The following is a 13,371-nucleotide window of genomic DNA, read 5'->3' as shown; positions in this document are numbered from 1 at the left end:
CAAGGAGTAGAAGGAAAGCTTCCTGCTTCCAAACTGCATTGGGATGAACATTGCTTAAGCCACTATGGGATCTTCTGAGAAGAGTTATGAAATAGTAATAAAATATATATATTTTAAAAAAAACTCTGTCCTTCTCCCCACTGGTTCATCACACTCGGGGTATTCATAAAGAGACTATACTAACATTATTACAATATAACCCCTTTGGCATGTTTTCTCTTCCACTTTCAAGTGTGATATAGGAGCATGACAAGCTGCCACATTCCAGGTCTGTTTGTTCATTGAGCCCAGTCATTGTCTCCTCTGACAGCCAGAAATTCTTCCAGGGTATTCTTTTCAATTATCTGCTGCTTGATTCTTTTAACCAGATATACTTTTAATATTAAAGCTGCTTCTTTTACCCCATGAGTTTTGATTCTGAACTTCAATTTATTACAAAACCGACAGATATTCTGATCTGTGGGGTTTAAATTAAAATCTTCCGTTAAGAGGCTTACAGCATGAATATAAAATCTACATTGCCAATAAATATTCATTTGCATGACAATTGCTTTGCTTTCATGTTCTTACCTGTATCAAAAGCCACGACAAAACATTTACATAAACAGAAAAGCTAAAGACACTATAAACTTTACTTATGAAAATATTTTGCATTGACATTTCTTATTAATTGGGGAGGTACTGGGGGCAAAGAATCCCTTGGGATTTTAACATTTCTTGTTGAGATATATCCTCATGTCAAGACAACTTAAATGAAATCAAGGTATCTACTGAGGGTAAGGCTACACTAGCAGTAGAGAGAGAGCTAGTGTGAATCACTTTGGAATAGTGGGGCTCCTGCCATTTCTGTGTGAACAGTCAGGCTTGATTAGATGGTTCTAATCAAGTCCAACAGTTCCAAAGCCAATATTGTGAACTGGTTTAATAAGCCACTTCTGGATATTGACAAATTAATCACTTCCCCACTCAGGCATTGCTCACTCCATATAAGATAATAGGTTGTGACACCATGAGCATCATTTGCTTCCATGTTGTCATCTGCATAACTTAAATCACTGATTTTTCTTCCACTAAGTGTTCATCCTCCTTCATCTCAGTGTATTCCAGCTTTCTTTATGATATATTCTGCATACAGATCAAACAGATAGGGAGATAAAAGACACATTTTCCAGACACCTTTGCCTATAGGAAACCCGTCTGTTTCATATTTACAATATGATTTTGAGTGCTTCTTTTCCAGATTGAATCTCTATCATTTCTCACTCCATATAAAGTCAAAGCTGTTGTTGCAGACTTTGAGCATCACTTTGCTTGCATGTGAAATTAGAGCTCTAGTTCTCTAGTTACTTCAGTCCTTGGCATCTCCTTTCTTGAGGATTGAGCATTTCCAGTCAGAGGACAATTCTTTCTTTTTCCATATTCTCCACAGATTCTTGTTAGGATGTTGAGAGATTCAGTCTCTATGGCTTGAAATAGTTCTATCAGTATTTCATCTACCCTTGATGCTTATTTTTCTTCCCAGTGCTTTCAGAGCAACTTTCAATTCACTTTCTGGAACTGTAGGTTTTTCATCGTAGGGTTCCTCTTCAAAGGAATCTGCCATCCTTTTATCTCAGCTGTGAGATAACATGGCAGACGTTATGGTAAGGACAATATGCCTGACCAAGGTCTGAGGCTATCAAAAGGAGGGTATTACTTTTCATTGAATACATTAGAATTGGCCCATGTAGTAGTAGCTGGATATCTTATTAAATGAAATTACCTAGAAGATATGAATTAACTTAGGGGAGGGATTGCTGTTCAATGGTAGAATATGTGATTTGCACGCAGATGCTCCTTGGTTAAATCTACGGTGTTTGTAGAGAGGCAAAGGAAAAAAATCCAGGAGAGCTCCAGCCGGTCAGTATCTAGACCTGGGCTAAAGGCACCACTATTCTGATTCAGCACAAGACAGTTTCCTGTTTTCCTCACTTTGACTAACGTATTTCTCATTAATCACTGTTGTGGAGAGTTTTTGATGAGGTAGCTGTGTATGCTAGGATAATTCACTAATTACGATGAAGCAGACAAAAAATATATATATCTGCCAGAAGCATGCTCTGTTGTGGATAATCTGTCAAAGGCCACATGCAGATGGTAGGTTTGCCAGCAATACACAGGGCTAGAGCAAATAATAAGCAAGGTTGCCCCCTTTCTCTGTGTCACTCAACCCTCAATTTCTCTATTTCCTAGAGCCACCAAATTCTCTTTCTTGCCCCGTTTCTCTCCTTAACATCCTTTTTTTGAGTGAGAGACTAGACACCACTAGCTAGTAAACATGGGGTTGCAATGTTACTGTCCCATCCTGCTACAGATGCATAATCCCTTATGTTATCTGTGCCATGACCAGATAACTGGAGAGGAGCATGTTGGCTGGATGACACCTCACTCAGCTGACCATGGGAGTGAGGTGTCATCCAGGCAACATGCTATTAATGATCATCTTATTCTAGAGGCTTAGACAGCATAAAGCACACATCCATTTGCCCAGTTCTGCAGCATAGACTACTGACCACACCTTTTGCCTCTCATATATTCCAGGGGATCAAAAGCATAAAGTTTGGTAGGATGGCAGAAACAATATTGGACTCCTAACTATTATCAATTTTTTTCTGATGACTCCCACCCCACACTAAAGACTGAAAATGTTTTCCACTTTGTTGAAAGTCAAGAGGCAATAGAACGGTGAGTACCAATAAATCTTGACATCTAGGTGATCTTTCCATTTGGGAAGTACTGATTAATTATCTATAAAAGGCTTACTGTATCTATCACCTCAGTAGAGGGTAGTGGACCATGCCCAGAAATGTGTTATTAAAAGGAATGAGGTTGGTTTTTTTTTGAAACACAACCACTTGGCCGCCCAGCTAAATGTCATACAGTTCTGCAGAATGCCAGAGTTTGAAGGATGGGCTGATATGCCTACCAATGCTCACTGCTTCATAAGTAGAGCCTATGATGCTAACACTGTTTATCAGGATTCAAGCTCATAGCAGGCCTTGAGCTACTGGACTCAGAACTGTAGCACAAGGAGGGCCACAACACAACTCTAATCAAAGAATGGAACTTCAAGAAGCTCAGCCAAATCTGCCAAAAAAGCTTCCTTTCTCCTGTTGACCAAACAGACAATCAGCAGTGTCCAGAAAAGAGTTTGAGCTCAAATTTGCCCAAAGGTCTGAATGAAAGGGAGATGCCTGTTCTCAGGGACAAACTACACACTGCAGATAACTTGTCATTAAAAGAGGGATTTTCTTAAGTGCTAAAAGCAAAGTGTGCTGTTTATATACCACCTGATAGCATTTAAAGCACTCTCTGGATGGTTTAAAATTATGCAGGCAACACATTCCTCTCTTCCCCACCACAGGGATTTGAGTATTCATTTTACAGAGTCAACCTTGAGCTGGCTACCTGAGCCCATTGAAAATGAACTCAGTCATGAGTAGAGTCTTCACTACAGAACTGCAGTTTAACCACTGTGCCACAAGACTCACTGGATTGTCACAGCCAAAGCAGCTCTTGCAGTTTGAAGATTAGCTCCCTTTGTCATTCATTGGTCTTAGGAGTGAAGCTATCAACATACAAGTCTGCGCTCTCTCAGACATGAAAGTTTGCCAGAATCATGACTCTGGAACACCAATGTGATTTCAGCTCTGATGATGGATTATTAGTCCTCTGTGGCACAGATTCCCTTTGCTGTGCTTTTTCTCTATCTGAATCAGATACTGACAATAACTAGACAGGGAAATGTATCAGAGTGTACATATTGCTCCTACTCTGTTTTTTCACTCCAGGCAGCTGAGATTGCAACAGAGGTCAGACTGACCCTTTCTGAACCTCTCTACTATCAGCAGTGACAAGAAGATTGTCTGCTATTCCTGTAGCTCTGAAAGCACACTGCTATGCTCAATCAGTGAGTATAGCTGGATCAGGCCAGTCTGCTTTGTGTGGCTCAAAGTGCCACTCCATTATCAGTCTGGTGCACTTGTCATGGCATGGACTGGACTAACAGAAATTACTGGGCCGTATTCTAGCCGTTTTTGTAATTCCCTCCCTGGTGTTTTCCATGACAGGCTGAAGGACAGGGCAGACCGACCCCATGCCTCAGTAGTGATGCGCACACAAGCATCACACTTGCAGACTTACACATGTCTCCTTCAATATTACTCTAATTCATTTCAGTGGGTCTGGCTTTCTGGTTCATTTCCATTCAGCAGGCATCTCTCAGCATGGTGTTTTTTTTGTTTCTGTTCCCCCCCCCCCCCCCCAACATGCTTCTTCTGACAAGAAGCTGCTCTGCTTGGGACTGTCCTTCTGCAAGCAAAGCTGTCATTCTCAGCAGAATAACATGGCATTTGAAGACTATATTAATGCTATTTTGGTGCACATTTCAAAGTCTCAAAGAAGCTAATGTTCATTGCAAATGAGAATAGTAAAACTTTTCCTTGACATTTTTGGTGTTGTTTTCATTATTATTATTTAATTAAAGTGAATAATGTCATTATAAACAATGTGTGCATTTTACTGCAAAAAATAAATAAATAAAGGAAAACATTGCACACATTCCCCACCTATTGCTCTGAGGCTGGTGTAATTGAAAAGTAAGAGACACAGATATTGTAAAATATCATATAAAATAAACTAAATTGTGGACTAGGAAAAAAATATTCCTAATGATACAGTTCTTTTTGGGGCTTGTTTTATTATACATACAATAAATAATTTGTGAACTAGGCTGTGAGTTTGCTTTGGTGCATCTCCTTCAACAACTACACTTATTCCATCCCCTATCCTGCCATTTCACTGGACTTTACTACTTTCAAACACAGTTAGATGCCCTGAGTGATATGTAAACACAAGAAGGGCGGGATAAACAGTATGTGGAATACTCGATGCTGGAGGAGACTCTTGAGAATCCCCTGGACTGCAAGGAGAACAAACCTATCAGTTCTAAAGGAAATCAACCCTGAGTGCTCACTGGAAGGACAGATCCTGAAGCTGAGGCTCCAGTACTTTGGCCATCTAATGAGAAGAAAAGACTCCCTGGAAAAGACCCTGATGTTGGGAAAGTGTGATGGCAAGAGGAGAAGGGGACGACCAAGGATGAGATGGCTGGACAGTGTCTGCGAAGCAACCAACATGAATTTGACACAACTCCGGGAGGCAGTAGAAGATAGGAGGGCCTGGCATGCTCTGGTCCATGGGGTCACGAAGAGTCTTACACGACTAAACGACTAAACGACGACGATGGAATACTCGAGGCTTCTCATGACTCCGCTTTTCCCTTTCCTCCCATAAACTAAATGGAAGGTTGGAGAAAAATATAGCAATATTTCATCTTAAGCCATGGGGGACTTGGCCATTAATGCTGCTAAAAATTATGAACTGCAGCTACTTATGATCATACTTGCCACAGAACCACTCTCAAGGATTATCCAAAAATGCAAACAGCTGTACTAATGTTTATCAATAAAGCCACCTGAGAAGTTATCATCTCCATGAGGAGCATTTCTTTTGTAAAGCAAATAGGTCTTAATTGTGCACTTAAGATCCATTGCTCAAATACTTTCTACTGAAATAGCTGGGAAAATTCTTTCCCCCCCCCCAGCCACTACTGGGATTGCAGTTAAGTTTAGTGGGAACAAGGAAGCCCAAGTGGGATGCAGATGACATCATTATCCCTGTTAATCAAAAAGTTACAGTATTTCAACTCTGTGAGTCTTGCTGATATTAATTACTGATCCCAAATTCTGGACCATCTGTTTTCAGCCAAATGCATCTCCTTTGAACATTGGGAAGGTGGACAAACTGGCTTTGCTATACTATTTATCACGACAATGAAGACGAGAAACTATAAATCAAAGATGTGAGAGGTTACTTCTTTCGGCCATTATTCTTTTTGTGCAAATGTACACATGGATTTAAACCTTTCTCTGCAGATTTATAAGAGATGTATCTGGAAGGCATTCTAGTGTTTATGTGACTGTCCATTTATTACACATGTCCAGTATATTTAACAGTTCAACAGATTTGCTTTTAATCTAATGGCTCTTCCAGATGGAGGACAGATTCCTTCCTACCATTCCCAGTCGATTCCTGTTCATCTTAACTGTGCAAAGGATGTAACAGTGTTTCTTATCTACTTGGTTTACAGTGTCTTTTGGCTCTTGGGCAGGAGAGATATAGCAGCCTTCTGCTGACTCCAAGCCATTTGAAGGGGCAATTGGCAAGGGAAAGAACGGAGCTTTGCCTTGGTGACATGGCGATGGCCATAAAAGGCATTTATTGCCCATCCAACTCCCCTTCTGCCTCCTCCTGCATTGCTCCTGCTTGCAGTGGAGTGGAAATCTCTGCCTAAATGCTTTGTTGCCACAGTGGTCCCCCGCTCCATTTCTTCTCCTCCATCTCTCAACCAATTATGATTCTTCTTTCTTTCTCTTCTTTTGTTGCTGCGTAGCTGAGTGGGGCAGGCAGAAGGGCTGCAGCCCATGGCAAGCAGAACACACCCACCACTATTGCTTAATTGCAGAAGAGAGAAAAGAAAACAGAATGTGAAGAGTACACTCCCCTAGCTAAGCTTCATTCTCTTGCATAACAACTTGAGAACAACTGAATTGTTTAGGCATCTGGCTGTGGAGCCAGAGGTGGTGGTAGTGGTAGTGGTAGTGGTAGTGGTAGTGGTAGTGGTAGTGGTAGTGGTAGTGGTTGTTGTTGTTGTTGTTGTTGTTGTTGTTGTTGTTGTTATCATTATCATTATTATCATCATAATCATCATCATCATCATCATCATCATCATCATTATTATTAACATTAACCACCACCACCACCACAACAACAACAGTAATGCCTTCAGGAGGCAACCTAAAAACATGATAGGCTTATGGATTTTGTCACTGTTTGAATCAAGACAAGCCTTCCTAGTGAGAAAAACACCAATATCATCAGTGACTGATCAGGTACATTGTTTAAGAGTGCTAATTAGTTTGAAGAATCCCCAGCACTAAATGTATGGATAATGAGGGTTAATAATTCCATGCCATTATAGTCCTTTTTCATACGTAGGTCTACTTTTTAAAAATTTTTATTTATACCCCGCCTATCTGTTCAAAATGACCACTCTAGGTGGCTTCCAGACATATAAACACAATTAAATGTACATATAACAAAAAAACAGTATACTATACACAATAACAATAAGCAGCCAACAATAAGCAGTAGACATATTTTTAAGATGGCAATATAACAAAAAATAAATTAAAGAAGAAAAGGTTAAGTGTTATCTGGAGGGAAAGCCTGCTTGAACATCCAAGTTTTGAGATGGGTTCTTAAAAATACCCAGCGACGGGGCCTCATGAATCTCTGGAGGAAGGTTGTTTTGCCTCCTGTTCCAACTCTGCCTTTTAATTAAAGACAGAAAACCTCTACAACTGATTCTGCATTTTGCAAATGCAAAATTTGCTACAGCCTTCAGTTTATTTACATACTATCCTACTATCCAGATTAGCAACTATGAACATATAAGTATTTACAAACATGAATAAAACATAGCTCAAACAGAATCTGGAATGCAATCTTCAAACATTGAGGCTGAAGGAGAGAAGCTGAAGGAGTCTTGCCGCATCTCCTCCAGTGGGCCAGAGTGAGTCAAATGACCACCTGTGTCCTATATAAAGCCTTCCATCTCAGGCCTGAACCCTGACAGGTTGCCCTGGCATTCCTCTTCATTTGTCTGTGATTTCACCCTGTACTAGGCAGTCTTTGATACTGTCAATCATGGTATCCTCTTGGGGAGGCTCTTGTGGTTGGTTATAGGCAGCCTGGCTTTGTCCTTCCTCAAAGACCACCCTAAGAGAGTGCAACTTGAGGAGATAGTGCCAACCCCTTGGACTCTTGATTGTGGAGTCCCTCAGGGGTCAATCTTCACCCTGTCACTGTTTAGCATCTATATCAGCCCACTGGGGGAGGTTATCAGGGGTTCTGGAGCTTTATATTACCAATGATCAGATGATACCCAGCTCTATATCTCCTTCCACCCTTCTGCAGTACATTCTGTCCCGTCCCTTGACTGCTGCCTGGATGCCGTGCTGGGATGGATGAGGGATAATAGATTGAGGCTGAATCAACACAAGGCAGAGGTGCCCAAGAGTCTGAGTTTTAGGTACTTCCCTCTCATTTGGGGGCCTCCACTAATCTCTCTGCCAAGGATGAGGTGCACAGTCTGGATGTATTCTTGGACCCTGCACTATCAATGAAGTCTCAGATAGTGTCTGTGGTCTATTCCACCTATTTCCATCTTAGGTGGATCACCCAGCTGTGTCCCTACCTTGACACTGGGTCTCTCACCACACTTGTCCATGATGCACTGGTAGTCTTAAGATTAGACTACTTTGATACTCTTTACGTGGGACTGCCCATGGGATTGCTATGGAAACATCAACAGATATGGTGGACAGACTATTGTGTGGAGTAAATAAATACCATCATATATTTCCCATTCTGGCTGCCTTGCACTGGCTACCGATTTGTTTCTGTGCCAGTTTCAAGGTGATGAAATTGATCTACAAGGTCCTAAATGGTTTGGGACCTCAATACCTGGCAGAATGCCTTCCTCCGGTGAGATCTGCCCAACCTACTCAATCATACCGGGCTGGACGGATGAGGTCATTGCCCCCAAGTAAAGATCCAAAAGAGAAGACCAGGAATTGGACTTTCTCAGTGGTTGCACCACATCTTTAGAATAAAGTTATTCTTTAGAATAAAGAATATTTTGATTCTTATGTTTATATTTTATTTTATATGCTTATTATTTAATGTATTATTGTTGTTTTATTTTATTGTGAACCATCCAGAGTGGCCTTAGTAGCCAGATAATGATGATAATAATAATAAAAATAATAAAATGATAATAATAATGATAATAATAACAAATTACACCAGGAGTGAGTCAAACAACAGTAAAAATCAATAATCTGCGTGTATATGCTGCTCCTATTCTTTTCTTTCATTGCCATGGCAGATGGTAACTCAGGTCAAACTGACACCTTGTAAAGATTTGAGTATCTGTCATGAGTGGAGTCTGAACACAGGAACACCTTGCTGGCTACAGAAATACCTGGTGGTGGAGACATCAAGATAGAACTTTGGGGCAAATGTTCAGAGCCCCACCCACAACAGAATAAACAGAATTTGCTAGGACCTGGCAAAATTTCTTGTGAGCACTAAAACTCCCTGAATTTAAGAACCAGCATGGCCATTGGAAGCGGTTCAAAACAAAAGAACTTGACCCCATTTTGAAGTAGATGGATAATGTACATGGCCATCTACTGAGCTCATTGACCATGCAAAGAGTTCTGTGAGTTCATTATATCTAGAGTCTGAGGATGCAGTCAAATGGGTATTTGTTACTGTTTCGTCTGCTGAAGGGATGGGCTAGTTCACTCCTTTTTCCATAGATCACATGATATAATTACTGGAGCAACCCAGCCCATCTCCAGAGCATTCCTACCCAGTATTTGACAGTGGTTTCAGCTGTGGGCAGGTTCTCAATCCAGCATTCAAGAAAATCACAAGGGAGAAAAAAACCCTCACCCCCTTCTCTCTCCTGCTTCTGGAAGAATGTTTTCATTTTTAAAAAGTTTTTAGAAGTGACACAGCACATCAGTACTGCCCTTATACTGTACAATGTACAAGAAAACCCACTTACTTTTTCTGCCCTTCCATGGAGCAGAGGAAGTATGTCTTCTTAAGCTATTTCACAATATGGGAACTTGAAAGAGGAAGGAGCCAGACCAAATAGGGTCAGTTGAAGTGTATATGCCATGGGGATACAAAGATCACTCCAAAGAGCAAACAGCCTTCTACCTGAGCTTAGGCCACCCTATTTAACCTGTATCAGCCTGCTTAAAATCAGCCCGTTTAGACAAGCTCTAACATAGTGATTGAAAAGTTCCAGAGGTCCAGGAGCTGTAATATTTTACATTTTGAGATATGTGAGGCTGCTGGGAGCCTCATTTCGGGCCCACACAGTCCCAAAGTCAGGTTGCTGCCCACTCCTGTCTAAAATGTCTTAATTGCACTTGTCATATGTCAAGAAAACAGATCAAGAGCTAAATCAGGATCCAGAGGACTGTAGACTGAAAGGCTGTGGTTCCAGATGGACGTCAGGCTTGATTTCTTTTTTCAAACAGAACCCTTCACCTACGGATACACTTTCAAAAACAGATTGCCGCATAGCTTGAATAGGCAGGGAGGGGTATCTGTTGCTCGAAGGAAGGTATCAGAAAATCAGGCGGGCATGCAGAAACCCTGGGGAAAGATCCCAGGCCTCCCCAATAAAAAGAATGGTACCATCTTTGTACACTTTATCATCCAGATTGCCATTTGATATCTCGGGCCTCTAAGGAAAAGCAGGGCCTTTTGGACTTTTGCTTAGCAGAAGGATTGCTAATATTTTCCTCAGCACCAGTATTCTCCGTTAATGAAGCTACAAGCTTTATTCTTTGCATCAATGAAATCCCTTTCAGCTATTTTGTCAGGTCTGCCGTATACTCATTACTTCAGCAGAAGGTACAAAGGAAGCAAGGGGTTCGGGAGGAGGGGGAAGGGAAATTTTGCACATTACCTGTTTAGTTCTCATTCTAGATTCTGTTGACAGATTGTTGTATGTATAATGGGCCTGTGTTACTCCACAAAAAAGGACTGCCACTATCCCTGAAATACAAAGAAAAACCATAATCAGTTGCTTCTATTTTCTCCTGGAGATTACGCTCAAAGGAATTGGAGGAAGGGTGTTAGTCAGCCTGAAAACTAATTAAACTACACTAAATGCTTTTTTGAAATGACAAGGAACATTCTATAATCATAGCCTTCAAACAAGCGAGAATTTATCTTTGATCAAAATAATCAGAGGTAAGGATCTTTCCCTCTCACTGTAACACAGCCTATTTAGTAGATCACTGGATAGCTTTCATATTTTAATACGTCTTGAGGGGTGTGTGAGCATAGAGGCCAGGAAGGGACTTACTGCTGATTCAGTTTTGCTGGCAGTGATGGTGGAGTAGCAAGGAGACAGATGCCATCTTGGTCTATGTGTGGCTACTTTCTCAGCGGCTCCTTCATCTGGTGTCAATCCATATTGCTCCCTGGGGTTTAGTCAGTTAGGGAGTGGCATAGGGATGAGTTGCCACCAGGAGAAGTACAGTCCTCTTGATCATCTGGGAGGAATATAAGGTGGTCACTGCTTAGGTATTTTTCTGGTGGTGGCTGGGCATGGGGACCAATCTAAGTACGAAGGGGAGGGCCTGTGTGCCCATCTTTTTTCTGGGGTTAGGGGTACCCTTAAGGAATCGTGGTGTGAGAATATGAGTGGTGGCACTTGCTTCATACTCAGGCATGGTATTGGTTTGTTCCTTTTAGATATTTTTATACTTATTACATTTAGCCTAAACGATGTAAGCTGACTTGCATTTTTCTTTGCTTTAAATATTGCCTTTTAATGATGGAAACTGCCTTGAGTCCTTTTAAAAGAGAAAGGCAGGGCAGAAATATTGTAAATACATAAATTGTAAATAAATATAACTTGTCTTGTCCTGCCATCCATCTATGAGTATGTGGCTCCAAAGATATACCTTGATTTTGGCAAAAGAACTCCAGGCTATGTGGATATGGAGAAATTAGCAGGTGATCAGAAGCTGACTTCAGGCTAGCAGTGAATACAGATAGATGCTATGTTCATAAAGTTGTGGGTGAGATTCATTGACTGTTCCCTGAGCCCACAGCTGTCAGTTCTGATGTGGAATCTGAACCAGTGAAGTCCCTGTGTTATCTTTCATGTGAGCTGGTCTATGCTGCACCAGTTTCATTTGGAAAATTTTGACATTTTTGCAGATAACTAGAAATCACTTCAGAAGACAAAAGGGATGCCACGGCCTCTCTCCAATTCATGTGTGGATTACAAACTGAAAGAGTCAAATTTTTTTAATGCAAAGACATATTAATGGAAATATTCAATTTCCTTTTGACATCATTCAGAACTGTTCATTCTCCTTTCAAACTACTATCGCCTTCATACCATGTGTCAATGAAAAAAATTATTCCCAAATTCCTTTTCTCATCAAAAGTTAGTGGAGCCTTCAGCATCTGGAACTAAAAATAACAGTTCCTTCAATGGCAATAATTTCCCACTAAGCGAAATATTTATTTTCAAGGAAATGTGAGAACGTGTAAATGTAAAAAAGTACTGGTCCATTTACAAAATCCTCTTTTCACTTGTGACTGTTAGAAGAGTGAGTACTTGTGATTACTTTGATGCTGACTCTGTGCCCTCCCCGTTTCACCATCATAATCTACAGAAGCAGCAGCAACAGAGCTGGACTAGTTGGTTTTCTGATGACAAGTTCCAGAATTTCCCTATTGGCATGGCAAAGCGATGCTGGCTGGGGGATTTGGGAAAATGTCATTAAAAAAACTGACTTCCAAGCTTGGGACAGCATCCATCATTGGCAACAGTGGATTAGGAGTTATAATTAAAAACATCTAAGGGGAAAATGGGAAACGTACTTGATAGGGTACGACAGAAATACACTGTTATTATTCTATCAAAGAAAGGGAAGGTGAGGGGACCTAAAACCTGATAATAAAAAATGATAGTTCTGTGGACTAAATCTATCCGCAAGTAGCAAAACTCCAGCTGTGCCAACATAATGTGTAGGAAATATATCTGAAAAGGCAACTTCTTAATTAAATCTGAAGATTTTCACATAAAAAGAAATGTTACTTCCTGAAGCCTGGAAGGGAACAGCAGAACAATGCTCTCTATATATTGTGTTACAGCTCTTCTTAGATTTTTATTTTGCTGGTGGACTTAACAGAAGCTGAAGAAGATACTAGCCAAAGTCTTTAAGTAACTCTTTTACCAACAGGCACCATCCATGCACTAATTTTTCAGAGTACATCCTGCCAAAACCTCTTTCTCTACACTACATTCTGACCTTGTGGAGGGTTACTTTTGCTCTGTTCCAGCAAACTCCCCATTCCCTTTAGCCACCACAAATGCCATGGATTCATTAGCATTCCCTATCTTTCTGCCTGGTGGAGCTTTTTGGTGGACACAGAGGGTGGCCATTGGAAAGACGGGAGAGAAAAGTGTATTTTTTAAAATAATTTTTTAATATTTTAATACAAAAAAACCAAAACAAAAAATATATACAACAAAAATTCAAAAAATTACAAATAATAGTGCTTATTATAAACTAAATTCTAACGTGCACCCCATACCCACTGGACTCAATTTAACAATATTTTAATTATGGACTACCTCACCAAAATTGTATAGAG

At 40.6% G+C, this 13,371-nt stretch overlaps 1 protein-coding gene across 1 annotated transcript in view; it reads right to left on the bottom strand.

Annotated features, from left to right (window-relative positions):
* Positions 1-13,371, bottom strand: part of SLC9A9 (solute carrier family 9 member A9) — a 383,628-nt gene that overhangs the window by 202,769 nt on the left and 167,488 nt on the right. Inside the window, exon 12 of the mRNA XM_078389136.1 lies at positions 10,658-10,746. Within this exon, the coding sequence (XP_078245262.1) occupies positions 10,658-10,746 (89 nt within the window). The remainder of the gene's footprint in view (positions 1-10,657; positions 10,747-13,371) is intronic.

This window comes from Pogona vitticeps, chromosome 3 (assembly GCF_051106095.1).
Source record: "Pogona vitticeps strain Pit_001003342236 chromosome 3, PviZW2.1, whole genome shotgun sequence".
In the NCBI taxonomy this organism is placed as follows: Eukaryota; Metazoa; Chordata; class Lepidosauria; order Squamata; family Agamidae; genus Pogona; species Pogona vitticeps.
This window is presented reverse-complemented; position numbering and strand designations above follow the sequence as displayed.